This window comes from Podarcis melisellensis (genome assembly GCF_964234715.1).
Source record: "Podarcis melisellensis genome assembly, chromosome: 17".
NCBI lineage: Eukaryota > Metazoa > Chordata > Lepidosauria > Squamata > Lacertidae > Podarcis > Podarcis melisellensis.
In genome coordinates this window covers 12,809,946-12,831,507 of record NC_138534.1, presented here as the reverse complement: position 1 = coordinate 12,831,507, position 21,562 = coordinate 12,809,946, and the positions used below count along the sequence as shown (strand labels likewise).

Below are 21,562 nucleotides of genomic sequence, written 5' to 3'. Positions count from 1 at the left end.
CCGGAGGAGGACAAAGAATCTGAACATTTAGGCTAAGAGAGATATTTGCTGCATCCCGAGGAAGACTTGGCATAAAGTCAAACATCTTGCCAGACTTTCCTATTCCACGCTGCACCCAGCTCCCTCTTAGTTTATGCTAGTTTTGTTTTTGCAAAATCCAGACATAATTGTCCAGACACTCTCTACAAAGCATTCTAAACAGGTGCTCTGTAGAGAATTCCCCCCCCCCTGCCTTTTAATTTAAATGGGCTGTAAATTTTTCCCATCCTGTCATTTCCCTAGTCCAGATGCTCCCCGGGACAAAAGTTGTTTTCGAATGAAATCATCTTGAAAGTTTCGGAGTGAGAGCCTTGCTTCTAATATTAATTCAGCTGTCTCTTAGCAGACTTGAGTCAGGGATTCTCTCTAGCAGGGAGTCCAAGACTGTATTTGGAGACAAAAGTGGAAACAGAACTCCTTGGTGATGCATGGTCTCATCTCGGGATTATTGCGATGAGCTTATTGTGCAGGATATAAGGCATGAATCAAGAAGCAATCAGGAATATTAAATATGCCAGAAAGACGCTAACATGAGCTCTGACAGTGGTGGGAGGAGGGGTTGTATCCCAAAGACCCTACGAAATCACCACTACTCTGATCCAAGTTGGTAAATTCTTATTTCCTCCTGTTCGTTCCTGTGGAACACAGACTCACCATTTGACTTCAGCCACTTCTTGGCGTGGAGGTAACTTTCCAGCATTCTCTCGTTGAACAGCATATAACCCATTGGCTCAGAAACAATGACGTCGACATTCTCAGGCAAGGAGATTTCCTCAATTTTCCCTGTCAAAACGCTGATCTTATCAGAGAGGTTGTTACTTTGTACTAGAATCTGTAACGAGGAGGCATAAAAACACACACACAACCAAACTGCATTAGCTTCTTTCATCTATAAATAATATGTAATTATTAAATAGTTCTTCATTTGATTTACAGGATGAGCTCAGGATGAGCTCAGGATGGCAAACAAGCAATGAGGCGATAAAAACAATTCCAATGTGGATGTGGATCGGGAAGGATTTCAACCTAAAAGGCTGGTTGAAGGAGGAGGGTCTTCCGTGGGCCTCCAAAAGTCAATAGGCAGCCCCTGTCAAATATTCAAGAGGAGGAATTTCAAAAGGCAGATGCCACCGTACTGAAGACCCTGAAGAAAGAACATCTAGATATGATGGCACCTGCAGAAGCCTCTCACCTGCAGAATGCCATGATCAATGGAATGTTAACAGAGAAGCAGCTCTAGTATCATCTGTGTACTGATGACACCTCTCCCAGCGTTTGAAATTAGCCAGGCACCAGGCGCATTTTGCGCCTATGAGACCCTGGAGACCAAGTGAAGATGCCCAGGGCCGTATTGAGGTTTGATGAGGCCCTCAGCTCCTGAAGGTAATGGGGCCCTTTCTATGTCCAGCTGTCCTTTGTCAACAACAAAATGTCGCTGGTTTTTTGTGTTGAATATATGGTATATGGTCATTTATGGTATCTCAAGCCATTTACCCATGTTGCCATGCAACCAGTCCATGCAGAATGTAAGCACCCTTTATATAGAAAGGAGAAAACCAGGGATATTTGAGGGAGCAGGCTAGTAGGCGGGGCCCATGACAACAAAACACTGTTGCTGTCTGTAGGTTTTATTTGATTTGTTTTTTATCTTATATTTTGGAAATGTACATCCAGTTTTTCCCCCTTTAATTTTTTTTTGTGGGGGAAAGAGAGTGGGGCTCTAAGAAGAAGAGGAGGAGTTTGGATTTGATATCCCGCTTTATCACTACCCTGTTGTTGTTGTTTAGTCGTGTCCAGGATGGTGACTGACGTCTCTCTCTCCCCCCCTCCCCGGAGGTGCCTGCCTGGGGATCCTTGGATCTGGACTGTTTTCACACACTAGCAACACATCCTGTAGAATTCTATCCACTCTATTTTATCTACACAATCCAAACAGATTGCAGGAACCAAAAAGTCATATTGAAAAATAAGACTTTAGAGCCATCTTGTCCAAAAATGGCAACCAAGCATTCCGTTTAGGCACCCGTAACCCTGGTTGAGGGACACGGGTGGCGCTGTGGGTTAAACCACAGAGCCTAGGACTTGCCGACCAGAAGGTCGGCGGTTCGAATCCCCGCGACGGGGTGAGCTCCCATTGCTCGGTCCCTGCTCCTGCCAACCTAGCAGTTTGAAAGCACGTCAAAGTGCAAGTAAATAAATAGGTACCACTCCGGCGGGAAGGTAAACGGCGTTTCCGTGTGCTGCTCCGGTTCACCAGAAGCGGCTTAGTCATGCAGCCCACATGACCCGGAAGCTGTACACCGGCTCCTTTGGCCAATAAAGCGAGATGAGCGCCGCAACCCCAGAGTCAGCCACGACTGGACCTAATGGTCAGGGGTCCCTTTACCTTTAACCCTGGTTGAAGGAGCCGTTAGCCACCTAGCTTATATTTCTGAGTTTCTAACACTCAATTCTCCTAATACGAGGGGGTATCAAGTAGGCAAATTCAGAAGAGCTGTAGAAGCCCACAAGAAGAATGCCTTAAGCCAGTGTTTTTCAACCACTGTTCCACGGCACACTAGTGTGCCGTGAGATGTTGCCTGGTGTGCCGTGGGAAAAATTGAAAAATTCGAAAGATTTAAAAATAAAGTATTTCATAATTTTTCATATTTCTGTTTACTTACTATTTCATAATAAAGTAATTATAAAATACTTCCTTTGTGTTTATTTGATTCCTATTCAAGAGAATTACTTTATATATAGTCAATATAGGCACAGGGTTCAATTTTTTAAACATTTTCTAATGGTGGTGTGCCTCGTGATTTTTTTCATGAAACAAGTGTGCCTTTGCCCAAAAAAGGTTGAAAAACACTGCCTTAAGCTACCTTTGTCTTGGTGTTTCCTTCCACAGCTGCTAAAAACAAATACAATGTTGATGTCGTAGTTTATCTGTTTTGATCATTTGTTGTTTTATTTGTGTTTCCATTTTTGTTGTACATTTTACGTTGTACATTGTCTAGAAGACTGGGGTAATAAGTGACTAATTAATATAAAAAACAAACCAACCACTACCTATTATTATTTTTATTCTTATTATTTCTTACCTGCCCTTAACCAGAATTTCCAGAGCAGTATCTATTTTACTGACAGGCAAAACAAGCTAGAGAAGCACCGTACTCCAATAAAATAGCACTGAAGCAGTTTGATCACATTGCCTGACCTTAAGCAGGCAAAATTCAACACATTTCAGTTTAAAAGGCTCAAGATTTTAAGGATTATGACTGCAGCCGATTCACTCGCTGAAACAAGGCCACAGATTTTTTAAGAATTTGCTTGGGATGAGGGAAACAAACTAGAAAATCTCATCAGATGTTGAAATGCAGAGGCTGGGAAAATATTGCTTTTTGTAGTGCTTCATAAAGCAGCTAGAAATTGGTTATTTTATCTGGCATGACGATGCACTAGGAACCATTAATCCTATGACTGCCAGATGGGCCACCCAAGGACTATGGCGTTACATTACCCTCCTCCCCTCCTCTTTCTCTTGGAATGTAGCCCAATGTGGACCGCTTCTGGTGTACATAACTGGCAATTTTAGTGGACTTACAAACAAATCTCAATCTTTTCCAACTGGTGTTGAAGGAGTTGGCCCATGCCGATAATGGCTTCTAATACCTGATCTTGTGAGCTTCTAGTAATTGCGAGTGTCCTCAGCAATGATCCTCCATCATTGCCACTGTTATTCAATGGAAATAAAATGCAGAGCAACTAATATTTTAATACAGTGGTACCTCGCAAGAATGCCTCGTAAGACAAAAAACTCGCAAGAAGAAAGAGTTTTTCGTCTTTTGAGTTGCTTCGCAAGACGAATTTCCCTATGGGCTTGCTTCGCAAGATGAAAACGTCTTGCAAGTTTGTTTCCTTTTTCTTAAAACCGTTAATACCCAGGGAATCCGTGCTTCAGAAGACGAAAAAACTCGCTGTACGAATTAATTTCGTCTTGCGAGGCACCACTGTATTTTAATGTTTCAATATTTTAATGTTGTATTTTAATGTTGTTTTTAAGTTGTATTCATTCAACTTGTTTTTATTATTGCTTGTTAGCCGCCCTGACCCCAGCCTTGGCTGGGGAGGGCGGGATATAAATAAAAATATATTATTATTATTATTATTATTATTATTATTATTATTAAAGGGCATTGATTGGATGCAGCCCATTGCACTGCACAATCTCTGACGGAGTGGTCCTACCTGAAGGAGCAGCATCTCTTGAACAAATATGTCTGTGTCCTATAGTCATGTTCAGAGACTGTCTTCTGGGAGCTCCTATAATCTGGGGGCAGATGGGGGTGACTAGGAAGTACCAGAGTTTCCCATGATGTGTGAACCAGAAAACTATGGTTAATAGTTTCCAGCTATGCCAGGATATGAAACTGGCTTTCAGATTGGCTTAGGAATTTTGAGTTGTGTAGAAGCCATAAGCCATAGCTCCTCAGTCGCATACAACAGGAAGCCGTGGTTTAACTGTGACTTTCTGGTTTGTTTCCTCACACACATGGAAATAAAGAGCAAAGGAGCTGTGGGTGGGGACTTAGTTTGCGTACACAGGCATTGTCTTATTAAGACAGGATTCGATCACATAAACCAGGTCAATGTGGTGAAGGAAGGGAGATGAAATATATTAAATCAAGAAGACTACTCTGAAAAAGCGTCTTAACAGAACAAAACTAGCAAATTAATTCCCTTTTCCGTTTCCAAATTTCACCTTTTGTTCAGTAGAAGCCCTCATCCTGGCAGCACAATGACATCAGCATGTATAAGAACGATCACTTCTTGTCTTTGGGCCTCTTTGGAAAATAAAGGCTCCTATATAGATCCCTGCCTCCAACAGCCTCAGATATTCCTCTGTATTCCTAACAGCCTCTGTATTCCTCAAGGGCCAATTTTTTATTTCTAATGATCCCCAGCGCAAGTTGACCTCTTCCCCATAGACAACTGTTCCTCACGCATAGCTGCTCCCATGTCCTGTTTGTTCAAGTGCTCGCCATAAACTCCCTTCAGCTCGACACAAAATTCTTACTTAATCTTTATACAAGTAGCTGAAATCTCAGCCCTAAACACGTTTGTCTGAAACACCCCATTTGTTTCAGTAGAGCACATTTCCAACTGAGCTTAGGATCGCAGCATTTCAACTGAAAGTCTAAATTAGGGAGTTGTGCGGGGGGAAACTTGGCACACTGAACTGAAAACACCAGCTGGTCATTTACAATTTTCTATGTTCAACCAAATGATGTCTGTGACATGACAACACAGAACATAATTTTAAATCTAACCCAAATTATTTTTGCATTCTATTACAGTTCATATGACTTCAGGAACAGCCAATATATTAAGATATCCAGAGTTTTGGATAAACAGCAGAGCCATTTAATTGAACGACATCTATATATAGCTTTTTTTTTAAAAAAAAGGGAAAGGTAGTAACCACTATGTGCAGATTTCAGCTCTTCCCATTCCTAAACTCCAGATTTGTGTAACTTTTCAGTCTACTGATTTGTCCCTACTGGGCTGGTCTACAAAACTGGCTATAAGGACACCATTTGTTTCCCGAAGAAAGTTGTTGGGGATTTCCCAGGAGCACCCCAACTGGGGGACATGTCACTCATTCCTGGTTGATGTTATTAAGCCCATCCCTTGATGGACCAGGAGAGGCAGCTGCCTGGTTGTGGCCTCCAATATCGATGCTTCAGAAAGTAATGCTTTCACTGGGTTTCAGGTACAGCAAAAATATCATAGTCATGTAATGGGAGGTTCTAAATAAATTTAGTTTTTTACATTATTGAGCCATATGCAACTCTTGTTGACTAGGACTAATTCAGTGAAATATTTGCATCTTCAGTGGACTTTCCCACTGAACAGACTTGTCAAAGCAGCTCTTTGTAAAATTTCAGTTACTTTTGCTATGGGAGACACATGACCCTTCCAGATTTGCATCTGTTGTATGGGTTGTTTTACAGATTGGTGGGCTGACTGTCTACCTTTCATTTCACTTTTAATCTGTATACGGCCTTTCTATATTACTGCACACAAGGCAGTTTGCAAGCCAAAGCAGCAGCAAAGATCACACACCTTATAAAAATCTGATCCAATACAGAAATGCCACTATAAAAATGTAGCTTTAAATAAACAACTTATATCAAATAAAAGTAATATTCAACAATCCATTGTTGGCACATAATAAAATTAAATATCAGCAAATGATAATTAAACAGAAATTCACTCTTAATTGCAATAAATAATTTCTAAACTATAATCAATAAAAGTAACAGCGAGTCACAGTGCATAAAATAACACAATACAAACTGAGAAGCCAAGACACACAATTGACAAAATTATTTTAAAAAAAATATCTCTGAACTCCTCTTGTCTCTTTCCCGCTGCTTCTGTCTGTTCCCCTTCCCTGCACCTCTCTGAAAACAGAACTGGGACTCCTGGACTAAAGAAAAGGTAAAGCTAAAAGGTAAAGACCCCTGGATGGTTAAGTCCAGTCAAAAGCGACTATGGGGTTGCGGTGTCCATCTTGCCTTTTGGGCCGAGGGAGCTGGCGTTTGTCTGCAGACACCTTTTCTGGGTCATGTGGCCAGCAGGACTAAACCGCTTCTGGCACAACAGAACACCATGACGAAAACCAAAGTGCACGGATATGCCATTTACCTTCCCACAGCAAAGGCGGTACCTATTTATCTACTTGCACTGGCATGCTTTCAAACTGCTAAGTTGGCAGGAGCTGGGACAGAGCAACGGGAGCTCACCCCGTCACAGGGATTTGGACCGCCAACCTTCCGATCGGCAAGCCCAAGAGGTTCAGTGGTTTAGACCACAGCGCCATCCCCGTCCCACTAAACAAGTTCTTTAGTCCTGGACTAAAGAACCAGAATCAGAGCTGGAGGGAGGGGGCTTTCGAGACCATCCATGCCAACTCCTTGATCCAGGAAGGAAATCCAGAGCTGGAGGATCTGCCACTGATAATAATACTAATAAATTTTTATTTATATCCCGCCCTCCCCAGCTGAAGCAGGGCTCAGGGCGGCTAACAACAATAAAATAATACAACATTCTAAAATCATTTCATTAATTAATTAATTAAAATTAATTCAAATCAAACCAATGGTAACCATTGGGCCAGAGCTCCGCGAAGATTGCCAAAGGAGGGAGTCAGGCTGTGCCCTGGCCAAAGCCTTGGTGGAACAGCTCTGTCTTGCGGGCCCTGAGGAAAGATGTCAAGTCCCGCAGGGCCCTAATCTCTTGCGGCAGAGCGTTCCACCAGATCGGAGCCACAGCCGAAAAAGCCCTGGCTCTAGTTGAAGCCAGCTAACCTCTCTGTGGCCCGGGACCTCCAAGATGTTTTTGTTTGAAAACTGTAAGGTCCTCTGTGGGACATACCAGGAGAGGCAGTCCCGTAGGTACGAGGGTCCTAGGCCGTATAGGGTTTTAAAGGTTAAAACCAGCACCTTAAACCTGATCCTGTACTCCACCGGGAGCCAGTGCAGCTGGTATAGCACCGGGTGAATGTGATTCCACAGCGAGGACCCCGTAAGGAGTCCCGCCGCGGCATTCTGCACCCACTGGAGTTTCTGGGTCAGTCTCAAGGGCTGACCCACATAGAGCTAGTTACAACAATCCAGTCTGAAGGTGACCGTCACATGGATCACAGTGGCTAGGTCAGGGCGAGAGAGTTAAGGAGCCAACTGCTTAGCTTGGCGGAGATGAAAAATGGCTGCCTAACCTCTGCTTAAAGACCTTGAGGGAGGGAGAGAACTGCCCTCCCCTGGTAACAGAGGTCCTGCAGTGAAAGCAAGTCTAGGCTCCAGCCCAAAACAAGGAGGACTAATAAGGATTGCACAGAAGCAGCACTTCATGGGCAACAGCAACTCAAACTGCTGGCCCTCCTCAATTTGCAGCACACCGATGCAGATCTCGTTTCTCTTACGCACAGCAAAGCGTGCCAAACTCATTCCGCCGCGGGACCCAATCCAATGTGCTCACCTCAGCATATTTGGCCACAGAGCTGGCTTCCACTGCATAGACTTTTCTCGCTCCAGCCTGCACAGCAAAAAACGAAAGGATTCCTGACCCACAGCCAACATCTAGGATCACCTTGAAAGAAAAGAAGGGGAGAAATAATCTCTGTTTGTGATCCAAGATTTAAATTTATTGCATTCACTAAATATAAAACACACTCAGCTGAGCCTATTAGATTCTTGAATGATGCAGAATCAGAGAAAAGCAGATAAACTGGCTTAGGTGGCCAGATCTGTTCACCTGAAGAAAGATTTAAGGGAGTATGCTGGAAGGCACAAGAGATAAATGCTTTCCATAATGAAGATCTTCCACTCTAGAAGGGATCCCAAGGTATTCTTTCCTTGCTATATGGGCCACAGCCTGGGGAAAAACCTTCTGGCATACACAAAAAAGCAATAATATTATATATTTTTACAATACTATGTAGTATTTCTTTAAGCCAAGCATCCATTTTCTTTGAAGAAGAAGTGTACTTCTGGTTGTGATGTGCACAATCAGGTTTTACGACAAAACACAACAGTATCAAAGTACACCTTTACATACATACATACATACACACATATATATATATATATATATGCTTTCGTAGATTTTCACGGGTACAGGAATGCAGGTTTTGGTGTCCTCGGGTGTCTTCCCGTGTAAAAGTTGGGGTGTCTAGGCGACGTTTCGACGAGGTCTCACTCGTCATCTTCAGGCTGGTGCTTTCGGCTTCTTGTTACTGGAACAGAGCAGGATCTCAGTGTTTGAGTTCCTATAAATACTGTTGAGGGGGTGTGGTGTATAGCCTCCAATGTTCTGGGCAGAGAGGAAGTTCCCAGGCTAGTGTGTCTTTTCTTCTTTTGTTCCTTAATTACTTGAGGGATATCTTGAGTGATTTCTTGAGTGATATCCTGAGTACCACTTAGGTGGGTCATTAGGTGTGGATTAGTTGCTAAAGTCTTTGTGTCTTGACCTCTTGAACTTTGTGAAGAGTTTTTCTGAGAAGATGGCTGTACTGCACTTAGTTGTGCTCTGGCTTGGCTTCGTGTATAGGGGCGAGCTGTGGTTTTGTGGCCTGTGTCAGCCAGATCTGTGTAGGGATTGCAGGGGGGTGCAGCATCCGGAGGTGCCACCATGGTTTGGCTACTGGATGGTGTCTGTAATTTATCTGTGGAGAGGGTCTGGGTTTGGGTCTGGTGTGGTTGATTGGTGATAGCGTTCTGTGTGCCTCTGGATCTGGTGTCAGTTTTTGTGGGGAGGGCTAATTTCCAGATGTCTGGCAAGCGGGATGTGTCGTCACGCTTGTTCATGTTGTGAGGGTGTTTCTCTATCTCGATGGCTTCCATGATTATTCTCTTGTGGTGATGTTCCATGTTAAAGAGCAATTTGGAATCTGCAAAATTAATTTCGTGTCCTGTTTCTTTCATGTGTTGGAAAAGAGAGGAAGTTTTTTCTTCTTTTTTGACGGCATTCTTGTGTTCTGCACGTATCGCAGAACACAAGAATGCCGTCAAAAAAGAAGAAAAAACTTCCTCTCTTTTCCAACACATGAAAGAAACAGGACACGAAATTAATTTTGCAGATTCCAAATTGCTCTTTAACATGGAACATCACCACAAGAGAATAATCATGGAAGCCATCGAGATAGAGAAACACCCTCACAACATGAACAAGCGTGACGACACATCCCGCTTGCCAGACATCTGGAAATTAGCCCTCCCCACAAAAACTGACACCAGATCCAGAGGCACACAGAACGCTATCACCAATCAACCACACCAGACCCAAACCCAGACCCTCTCCACAGATAAATTACAGACACCATCCAGTAGCCAAACCATGGTGGCACCTCCGGATGCTGCACCCCCCTGCAATCCCTACACAGATCTGGCTGACACAGGCCACAAAACCACAGCTCGCCCCTATACACGAAGCCAAGCCAGAGCACAACTAAGTGCAGTACAGCCATCTTCTCAGAAAAACTCTTCACAAAGTTCAAGAGGTCAAGACACAAAGACTTTAGCAACTAATCCACACCTAATGACCCACCTAAGTGGTACTCAGGATATCACTCAAGAAATCACTCAAGATATCCCTCAAGTAATTAAGGAACAAAAGAAGAAAAGGCACACTAGCCTGGGAACTTCCTCTCTGCCCAGAACATTGGAGGCTATACACCACACCCCCTCAACAGTATTTATAGGAACTCAAACACTGAGATCCTGCTCTGTTCCAGTAACAAGAAGCCGAAAGCACCAGCCTGAAGATGACGAGTGAGACCTCGTCGAAACGTCGCCTAGACACCCCAACTTTTACACGGGAAGACACCCGAGGACACCAAAACCTGCATATATATATATATATATACACACACACACACACATACATACATACGCTTGTTCTGATACAAACATGGTAAATTAAAATTGAAACAGAAAATTGCTTAATTCTGAAAACCGCTAAAGCAAAACTGGTCACCTTTTAGTCATTAAATGGATCTAACTTATGTAATAAACCCACATTATAAGCTTCAAGTGACTGCTGCAAAATTTCTGCCAGCATCTCAGAATGCCACTTAATTGCTTGCACCTCCCCACGAAAGAGCAATAAAATTTGTAAAGTGGTAAATCACCAAGACTCTTGTTCCAGGGAAATACATAGCCTTACCATGGGGGGGGGGGCATACAACTGGCTCTGTTGTGGGGGGGGGTGTTGGGATGTGTTTCTGACATGCAGAATGTTCTAGTTTGGTTCCTCATAAAAGTTGACAGCAGGGCTGAGTTAATGGCCTTAAAAAGCGAGTCATTAGGTTGGTTCAAGACCAAACAAGAAACCCGAAGCAATAAAGGACTAATTTCTCTCCTCATGCGCCCGAAAATTAATGTTACCGTGGAAACCATGTACCACATGCCAGTCTTAAAGTGTACTTTTGATAAAAATGAGTCTAGTCTAATGAAAATAATCCTGTTGCATTTCCTCAGCTCCAACTATAATCACTACAATTTTGTTACAGTGGTGCCTTGCTTCCCAAACGCCGAAAACCAGCAAGTGTTCTGGTTTTTGAACGTTTTTTGGAAGCTGGTTGTCTGACACGGCTGTCAGCTATTGTTTCCGGGGCGCCTGCACCAAACAGAAGCTGTGCCTTGGTTTTCAAATATTTCGGAAGTCAAACAAACTTCTAGAACGGATTAAGTTTGGCACTTTTCTTTCTGCTGTTTATTTTGCATTTTTGTTTTTGAGGCTTTTTCAATCAATTTGTTTTTGTGACTGTGTGGAACCCAGTTCAGCTACTGATTGATTGATTGATTGATTGTGTGACTGCAGAAATGGATAAAAGCCCCCATCCAAACAATGACTGTCATCAGTGCAGGGAAGGAAAAAAATGAATTTTTATTTTTATCATCTACAATGCTACCTTCTTTATTTTATAGTACAGTACATTGATGATTGCTTTCATTTTATGGAAATAGTCTTGTTAGATAGTAAAATTCATGTTAAATGGCTGTTTCAGGGGTTGTTTTTAAAAATCTGGAACGGATTAATTTGTTTTGCATTACTTTCTATGGGAAAGTGTGCCTTGGTTTTGGAACGCCTTGGTTTTGGGACAGACTTCTGGAACGGATGAAGTTTGAGAACCAAGGTACAGAGATTCAGGGGATACTCAAACTTGCAAACACGGCAATCTTATTTTCAGTTCCTACTACAGGATCGAATGAGCTCTCTTTTATATCACCGACGGAAAACTTCAACAGCCCATTTCAATCCGTTTGTGTGCTTGAAACCATTAACCCCACAGAGCAGCTGTGATACTGTCAGGCTTTTATAAATAAAAAATGCAAATATGGGTGAGAGTTAATAATGAAGATCAAAAACAAGAACCAAACTAAACCGATTTCTTAGCCAAGTAATATAACAACCTAGGAAGCAGGAGATCACGATACTGTCAAAAATTCCTCAGGGGGGGGCAAGGGCAGAAGGAGCCTTCAAAGAAACCGTAAGGTTTCGTTTTCCTGTACGTTTAAAGATTCTGACTTCAATGATGCTTCCCGTCTATTGACTTGGGGAAGAGGTGAGGAGAGCCGCTTTCTGGCCCCTGACGGGAGGCTGTGGGACTCACAGAGATCTAGGATCCATCCCTTTCTGTGCTGGGCATGTCTCCTAGGGCAGCCCTTGGGAAAGGAAGGGGCTGTAGCTGGGGGGCAGAAGACAAGCTTTGCACGCAGAAGAAGATGCCTGTTTCTTGTGAGAAATATCTTCAGGCTAGAAGAGATCTGAGCCTGAGATCCTCAGGAGCTCCTGGCGGTCAGAGCAGATCCTGTGCTCACTGAATGGCACCAGGTTCAAACATATGCCTGAATTATAAGTAAGGTAAAGGTAAAGGGACCCCTGACCATTAGGTCCAGTCGTGGCCGACTCTGGGGTTGCGGCGCTCATCTCGCTTTACTGGCCGAGGGAGCCGGCGTACAGCTTCCGGGTCATGTGGCCAGCATGACTAAGCCACTTCTGGCGAACCAGAGCAGCGCACGGAAACGCCGTTTACCTTCCCGCCAGAGCGGTACCTATTTTCTACTTGCACTTTGACGTGCTTTCGAACTGCTAGGTTGGCAGGAGCAGCGACCGAGCAACGGGAGCTCACCCCGTTGCGGGGATTTGAACCACCGACCTTCTGATCAGCAAGTCCTAGGCTCTGTGGTTTAACCCACAGCGCCACCAGGAATGGGCAAAATCTGTCCATTTCAGTTTTCCTATGCTTCTCATTTTCCAATCTAAAGTTCACTTCTCCACAATTCCACATAGCTTGCAATTTTTAAAAGGAGTGAAAATTCACAAGCATTTTACAGTGAATTTCTTCTTTGTAAGCAATTTTGCCTCCTATATACATTTTTGCAAGGCAATTTTCAAGAATATAATGCATTTATGTATGTTGTTTTCCTCTAATGGACACTTTACAGCAGTATATGCATTTCTGTGCATATTATTTGCCTGGCAAGCTGCACTGCAGAATTGGGGGGAAATGGCATAATGGTTAGAGTGTTGGACTAGGGCCTGGGAGAGAGCAGGGTTCGAATCCCCACTTAGCTACAAAAGTCACTGGGTGACCTTGGAGGCAGTCACCATCTCTTAGCCTAATCTGCCTCACAGGGTTGTTGTGAGGGTGAAACAAGGGGAGGAGGAGAACCACGTACACCACTTTGAGCTCCTTGGAAGATAAAGGTGCTCTATAAATGTAATAAATAAATGAAAAATAAAAGAGGTCTGTGTTTTGGTTTGTGTATTGTACTGGGAACTACAAATTAGGAAGGCTCACATTTAGATGCAAACTAAACTGAATTTCGCTCCCATCTCTAATTATAACAATAGTATGAACAAGAATGTAGGCAGGTGGGCCAGTGCAAATTTTTAGAATCGGGGTGCCAACATAACTGATTATTCGCTTCCAGAATTAAGCCACAAAGAGGAAGACACACCTATCCAGAAAACATGGCCAACTAATACAAGACTGATCCTTTTTTGCAATAATCATTTTGTCTTCTATCCCTTATCTAAGGATGCTTATTTAACATGTAACATTGTCTTCTTCCTGTATTCCTTCTGTAATCTTTTGTGTTTGGTTTTTCTTCGGTAGTTTTGTGGTTTTGGCTTGTTGCAATGTCTGTTATAATGGAAAATTCAATAAAAATATTTTACAGAGAGAGAGAGAGAGAGAGAGAGAGAGAGAGAGAGAGAATTGGGGTGGGTTGACTTTTAACAGGGCTTACCTTATCCTTAAAATCTATATGGTTCTGCAGTATTGCTCTGTGATATGTGGCCGTCCTCACAAAATCCTGCATCATGTTCTGTTGCTGGGATAAGCAGCCATAAAACTAAACAGGAAAAACAGGAACAAATATATAAAATTGTGCCCTTCCCCCTCTTGCCTGCTGCACTTCACACAAGAAGGGCAAAGTCATGGCTGCAGAAACCAGCTCTGAGCAGGAAGTGCAGAAACACAGGGAAAGTAATGAATTTACCTCTTCTAGGTTTGTGATGCAATGGACCTCTACCTGAAAATATTGAGCTGCAGAGGATTCTTCGGTTCTCTGATTGAACACGGAGTGCTCCTTATTCCAATTCCTGCAGTTCTTCAGCACATTTGAAAACATGCTATATTCTGAAACAGAAACGGTGAATTTAATTAAATACAGAGGCCTGAGAGGCGGGCCACTCAAATTCACAGCAGGTTTGGCTAGGGTACCTGGGGGGGAAATGATATTGGCTATGCAAAACTACAGCTGTTTATATTAAAGTAAACAGCATCATGAGAAATGGTAGGCAGTGGAAGGAAAGAAACTGAACGATCACTGAGCTGCTCTCTACCCTCTGCAAAACATAATGTAACATTCTGCTGAACTAAATGTGCAAAGGTAAAGGGACCCCTGACCATTAGGTCCAGTCATGGCCGACTCAGGGGTTGCGGCACTCATCTCGCTTTATTGGCTGAGGGAGCCGGCATACAGCTTCCGGGTCATGTGGCCAGCATGACTAAGCCGCTTCTAGCGGACCAGAGCAGCGCACGGAAATGCCGTTTACCTTCCCGCCGGAGTGGTACCTATTTATCTACTTGCACTTTGAGGTGCTTTTGAACTGCTAGGTTGGCAGGAGCAGGGACCGAGCAACCGGAGCTCACCCCGTTACGGTTGATTCGAACCGCCGACCTTCTGATCAGCAAGTCCTAGGCTCTGTGGTTTAACCCACAGCACCATCCGCGTCCCAATGTGCAAAGAGCAAGCCACAAATTATACTCTGTGCTCTTTCATCTGCCTGTTCCTTCCCTTAAGACAGGTTAGCTCACTGGGCTGAAGTGCTCTTAAGGAAAGTAGAGTTGCGACTGCCATTGATTTATGTGTCACTAGTACAGCTGGGGAATCCACCAAGATCAGCCCCCCCCTCGCTCTGCAGCCCGACTCACCCGACCTGTGCAGCAGCCTTGCAGCTCCTGCCAAATGAGATGTGCTGTGGTGAAGGGGGCTGTGGTGGTGGAGGGGGGGAATCTTAAAAATAGCATGGACCTGCATATAGAAGATGCATCCACTTGCTCTCTAGAAATCCTCCTCTGCTCTCTCAGCCACCCTTGCCACAGCCCAGGCTGGCATTTCTCTGGCGCCAACCCAATGCCCACAACACAGTAGCATAAATGCAAGAGATCTGCAAGATTCGACCCAGTCTTTCTGAAACCAGTGTTAACACCAATCCTCTTGTTTTTCAACTGAACTGTGCTCCTCTCAAGATGGCAGCAAGTACCCCCTGTGAGACAGCGGGCCAAATATTCCTCAGATGAACTGCTCTAAATAGACGGCCATTGTTTGGGAAAGACAAGACTATATGCGCAAGACACACTGGCAGCCGATTTTATGGCTTGCTTGATGCAACTCAGATGCTGCACACATGTTCTTCGGGAAACAGAGACAACCATCTAGGATTTATAGCTGTCTAAATGGTGGAACGGAAGTAATGAGGAGAGCTCTGTCCTCTGCATGAATTCAGGGCAGGCATCCATTCGCCACCAGAAAGATGGGTGAAATGGGGGTCTGGAAATCTAAATCGACACAACTCTCAAGTAATACGCAATGGTAAGTGTGGCGATCACACAGGGTCCCCGGACATTTGACGGTCTATTGACATTGTGCCACCACTGTAATTGCTTTATTCGCTGCCGCCAACCCGTTTCCCTCGGGTACACACAGAGTCCAGACAGTTGTTAACATTAACAAATAATCAAGCTTATTTTTTATAAGCATGAAAAAGCTTATGGTTTCAGTTTTTCTTGTCAGTTTCTTAATCTTAAGTTTCTTTACTGACCCAATGTTCCTAACAACTTCAAACTGATTATTCCAACTAACTATCTGACTCCACCTAACAATTCCTCTCACTCTCTCACAACACAACTCGACAACCCACAGACTATTTCTCCCTCTTCCTTCTCCAACTCCCAACTGACTTCCACACACTCCAACTCTAACTCTAACTCCTCCCCTCTGTTTCCACTGGCCAATCACTTCACACTTATGACCCACCTAGGAGGCAAATGCCACAGTAAGTTTACAAATAGACTTTGTTCTAAACAATCAGAAGATTGTAGACCCTGCTCTTCAAAGACGCCTTGTTCAACTAGAAGCTTAAACTGGGTCGAAGATGCAAAGCAGTTGAAGCCCAATCTCTGACTGGGGACTAAACTGGAGCTCTGCACCCAAGGCCCTGTTGTCCAAGGCACTTGGGCCCCGACATCTTTGACTGCTGCCCAAAAGAGCAACCCTGAATATCTACCCTGCAATATCCAGGACATAAGAACGTGATGCACCACTTTGCTGAAGCTAAGCAGGTTCCGGCCTGGTCAGTGCAAGAATGGGAGACCCCCTGAGAGCCCTCCTTCCCACTGCCTTGAGTCCCAGGACAGAAGAAGGAGGGCTATTGATCTACTAATTAACTAACAAATCATGTTTGAGCCTTCCTATTCATGCAAGTGGCAGCCAATTAAGTCAAATGGGGGCCTGGAAATTCAAAAACATGGGTCCATAGACATTACAAGAAACTCACAGCAGCCGCTTTAGACAGAAGGCACATGTTTCTTGTGATTTCAAGTTTTGTCTGAAACATCTTCAAGTTGTCAGGAAAACGTTTTGATCTTGATACCTATACTCTATAGCCTGACGTCTGAGAATGTCTAACACCCTTAGGTATTCTTAAAAAGCAACATATATTCAAAACAATGTTGCCCAGTTGTTTGGTTCCAACACAGCATTATGGTGTAAAACTTTGAAACAGCTTTGAAGGAATTTGCCATGATTACGGAGAAGCATGACATCCTTTCTGTTAAATTCTCCATGGAGCAACAGATGTCAAAGGCTGTCCAATGTGCAAAATATTTCAGACATAGAGGCAAACAAGGAAAGCCTACAGTGAGATGTTGCAGGACACGGGTGGCACTGTGGTCTAAACCACTGAGCCTCTTGGGCTTGCCGATCAAAAGGTCGGCAGTTCGAATCCCCACAACAGAGTGAGCTCCCGTTGCTCTGTCCCAGCTCCTGCCAACCTAGCAGTTCAAAAGCAAGCCAGTGCAAGTAGATATAGGTACCACAGTGGTGGGAAGGAAAACAGCATTTCCGTGCACTCTGGTTCTGTCACGGTGTCCCATTGTGTCAGAAGTGGTTTAGTACTGCTGGCCACATGACCTAGACAGCTGTCTGTGGACAAACGCTGGCCTGAAAGCGAGATGAGCTCTCACAACCCCATAGTTGCCTTTGACTGGACTTAAACCATCCAGGAGTCCTTTACCTTTTACCATTCTCCCCAAACTAAATGTGTGTGGAATATTAAAACTATAACAAACTGTGCTTTTTTCAATTTTCCCAAAAACAAACGGCTTTGGGGGAAAACGGGAGTGGGGGATATTTTTCTGCTCCCCCCCCCAGGCCTTCCCATCTCTAGTTGTACTTCTGCAAACCTCAATATCTTGGATTGGTTGATCCTCAGGGTCTCTTCCAACTCTACAATTCTATAGTTCAATGAACTCGGAAGGACGCAGGTGGCACTGTGAGTTAAACCACAGAGCCTAGGACTTGCCGATCAGAAGGTCGGTGATTCAAATTCCCGCAACGGGGTGAGCTCCTGTTGCTCGGTCCCTGCTCCTGCCAACCTAGCAGTTCAAAAGCACGTCAAAGTGCAAGTAGATAAATAGGTACCGCTCCGGTGGAAAGGTAAACGGCGTTTATGTGTGCTGCTCTGGTTCACCAGAAGCGGCTTAGTCATGCTGGCCACATGACCCAGAAGCTGTACGCTGGCTCCCTCAGCCAATAAAGCGAGATGAGCGCCACAACCCCAGAGTCAGCCACGACTGGACCTAATGGTCAGGGGTCCCTTTACCTTTATGAACTCGGAGCATGCAAAATAGTGTACAAGAAAGTGCACCCAAGTTACTGGTTTAGGGGGGTGGTAGTGTACAGAGAGGGGGAGAAACCTTGAGACATGTACAGAACTATGAATGCCACCAATTACTTACCAGAATGGGACCTGAATTGAAGTAAGGCATTGTTATAGCCAAGCGATATCAAGATTGATTCTTTTCCCACACGGCAATATTCGGTATCTTTGTTGACCAAGCATTTAAACACACAAACGCCATCAGCTGCAGGGAAGGGAAAAACATGTCAGCGCTTATTACAAAACACAGAGACAGGTACATACATATGTATATATTACTGGCAGATGAGCCACAGCTTGCCTTGGTGGATAGCATTTTTCATTCAGATATATTTCTCATTATATATCTTTCTCATTATATACCCTTGTGCTTGCTTGTTTGTTTTTTTATTCATGCCAACAGCTCCATCTTTACCTAACTGTTTTGGGAATGCAAAAGTTCTCTATAAAAGAAGTACTGTAAAGAACCAGCTCGGAGCTGTTCCTGGTGCAATTGCCTCAGGAAAGGACAATGTTCTCATTTAGGAAGTCTCTAAGGAAGTTTTGGGATGCGGGTGGCGCTGTGGGTTAAACCACAGAGCCTAGGACTTGCCGATCAGAAGGTCGGCGGTTCGAATCCCCGCGACGGGGGTGAGCTCCCATTGTTCGGTCTCTGCTCCTGCCAGCCTAGCAGTTTGAAAGCACGGCAAAGTGCAAGTAGATAAATAGGTACCGCTCCGGCGAGAAGGTAAATGGCGTTTCTGTGCGCTGCTCTGGTTCGCACAGTGAGATGAGCGCCGCAACCCCAGAGTCAGTCACGACTGGACCTAATGGTCAGGGGTCCCTTTACCTTTAAGGAAGTTTCACCTCTCCCCACCCCCCAATGCTCAGCGGTGTGAAAAACAACAAGAATGGATGTTTTAAAGAAGAGGATTAATCTCTGGATGTACGTAGATCAGCAGCCAGGAGAAGGAATTAGCAACCAAATAAGAACTATTTTTAAAATCTACGTGGACACAGCAAACATAGCAGCAAAGAAGAGTTTAACTGATGAATTGGATTTGGAAGAATAAACTCCCAATTTGGGCACCTGGAGATATTATAGGTTGAAGGAATTGCAGGCGGGACTAAATTATGTGCAGCAGACAGAAAATAAAATAGTAATGAAAGAATTGTGGAATAGATAAAAATAAAATGCAGCATAGAAGGGTTCCTTTCAGAGGGCCAGGAAACCTTTTATAAGGGGAAGCATCACTAGGGGTGTTATTTTCCTGCAGGAGGAGGAATGTGAGTGGTTTATTCACGTTTCCCTCCTTGAGGTTCCTATTAATATGGACTTGGGTGGCAGCCAGCTTAACCTGTGCTTTTGAGGGGATTCTTCTTCTTTCTGAAGTAAGTAAAGGTAAAGGGACCCCTGACCATTAGGTCCAGTTGTGGCCGACCCTGAGGTTGCGGTGCTCATCTCGCATTACTGGCTGAGAGAGCCGGCGTACAGCTTCCAGGTCATGTGGTCAGCATGACTAAGCCGCTTCTGGCAAACCAGAGCAGCGCACGGAAACGCCGCTTACCTTCCTGCTGGAGCGGTACCTATTTATCTACTTGCACTTCAACGTGCTTTCAAACTGCTAGGTTGGCAGGAGCTGGGACCGAGCAATGGGAGCTCACCCCGTCACGGGGATTCGAACCACCGACCTTCTGATCAGTAAGTCCTAGGCTCTGTGGTTTAACCCACAGCGCCACCTGTGTCCCTCTTTCTGAAGTACCTTCCCCCAAAATGAGAAAAACGTTTCTTTGAGCATCTTTAGATGTGGAGGCCCATTCAAAGAAGCAATCTCCACCGCGCAAGACAAGGTGGTACAACTGCACAGAGCATGTTTGTGTAGCATTTTCTGGGGAAATAATCACAGGCGTGTGAATAAGGAGACAGTCTGTTCAGATCTAGGCTGAACAAGGTGAGGACGTTCTTTGAATCAGGCAAATGACATGGCATTCTCGTCTTCAATTCTCTGCCACAAAAGGGAGAATCAAACATCAAGGTGCAACTCAGGATTGAACTGCTGTAACGGCACATCGGAAAACCCTGGGCATCGTTGCAAAGAAGTGACCTTCTCAAAAAGCACACAATTCCCTCAAAATGTAGATGAAAACATTCCTGATCTGCTGTATTTCTTCTGCCTGATGGAGGAAATTTCTCCCTGAATTCCATCCGAACTCAGAGCAACCACACCAATAATTTTTCCATTAGGAGAAACACGCTATACGAAACTCCTTAATTAGTTTCTGCAAGTGGAGCCAATGTGATTCCTTCTCATTGGAATTTGTAATTCTTTGACACATCATTACGGTCTTCAGACAAAAATATCTTGGAGGTCCCTGACCACAGAGAGGTTAGGCTGGCGTCAACCAGAGCGAGGGCTTTTTCAGTACTGGCCCCGACTTGGTGGAACGCTCTGTCACAAGAGACTAGGGCCCTGCGGGACTTGACATCTTTCCACAGGGCCTGCAAGACAGAACTGTTCCACCAGGCCTTTGGCCAGGGCACAACCTGACCCCCTCCTTTGGCAATCCTCACAGAGCCCAATGGTTGCCATTAACCTGATTTGAACTGATTTTATAATGAAATGATTTTAGAATGTTGTATCATTTTACTGTTGTTAGCCGCTCTGAGCCCGGCTTCGGGGGGCGGGATATAAATAAATTATTATTATTATTACTACTACTACTACTACTACAGCTGTTTTAATCCTTCATGGCACATCAGGAGAAATGTCTAATCTGAAATACCGTCATCTAACTGCTTGCCATCTATGCTGCTTTTCTTCCCCCTGGCACTTTTCTAATAATAAAACTGCCATTTGTTGTCCTGCAGTTGTTATTATTATTATTATTATTAGTATTATTATTATTATTATTATTTATACCCCGCCATTCTGGCTGAGCTTCCCCAGCCACTCTGGGCGGCTTCCAAAAAAATTATTAAAATACTGTAATACATCAAACATTAAAAGCTTCCCTAAACAGGGCTGCCTTCAGATGTCTTCTAAAAGTCTGGTAGTTGTTGTTCTCTTTGACATCTGGTGGGAGGGCGTTCCACAGGGCGGTCACCACCACCGAGAAGGCCCTCTGCCTGGTTCCCTGTAACTTGGCTTCTCGCAGTGAGGGAACCACCAGAAGGCCCTTGGCGCTGGACCTCATTGTCCGGGTAGAATGATGGGGGTGGAGACGCTCCTTCAGATATACTGGACCGAGGCCGTTTAGGGCTTTAAAGGTCAGCTCCTTTCTTCCATCAACATGGAGCTGCTGCTCCAGAATAGTGTAAAAGTTTCTGCCTCCCCCCAACCACCAGAAGAAGGAACAACTTCTTCAAAAAAGAAGCTCAACATTGCACTCATGATTTGGTCTTCATGGGACAATAATACGACAAGACATAATTCACAGGTCTTTTTCTCAATCTTGCTTAGTGAATGCGTATGGTCATAAAATCTACTGATATTTTATCACCACTATAATAAAAGGGGCGGAGACATAATAGCTATAACTATCT

General features: G+C 44.2%; 1 protein-coding gene across 4 annotated transcripts in view; it reads right to left on the bottom strand.

Annotated features, from left to right (window-relative positions):
* LOC309359980 (histone-arginine methyltransferase CARM1-like) overlaps positions 1-21,562 on the bottom strand; it is a gene marked incomplete at its 3' end in the record, with an annotated part of 55,298 nt that overhangs the window by 19,892 nt on the left and 13,844 nt on the right. For 2 of the 4 annotated variants that reach the window (XM_081894450.1, XM_081894451.1), the window contains exons 2-6: positions 18,119-18,244; positions 14,094-14,233; positions 13,842-13,946; positions 8,065-8,175; positions 694-871 (exon numbers count right to left, since the gene is read on the bottom strand). In XM_081894450.1, the coding sequence (XP_081750576.1) occupies positions 694-871; positions 8,065-8,175; positions 13,842-13,946; positions 14,094-14,233; positions 18,119-18,244 (660 nt within the window). The remainder of the gene's footprint in view (positions 1-693; positions 872-8,064; positions 8,176-13,841; positions 13,947-14,093; positions 14,234-18,118; positions 18,245-21,562) is intronic. The other 2 variants (XM_081894452.1, XM_081894453.1) reach the window with 1 other exon arrangement.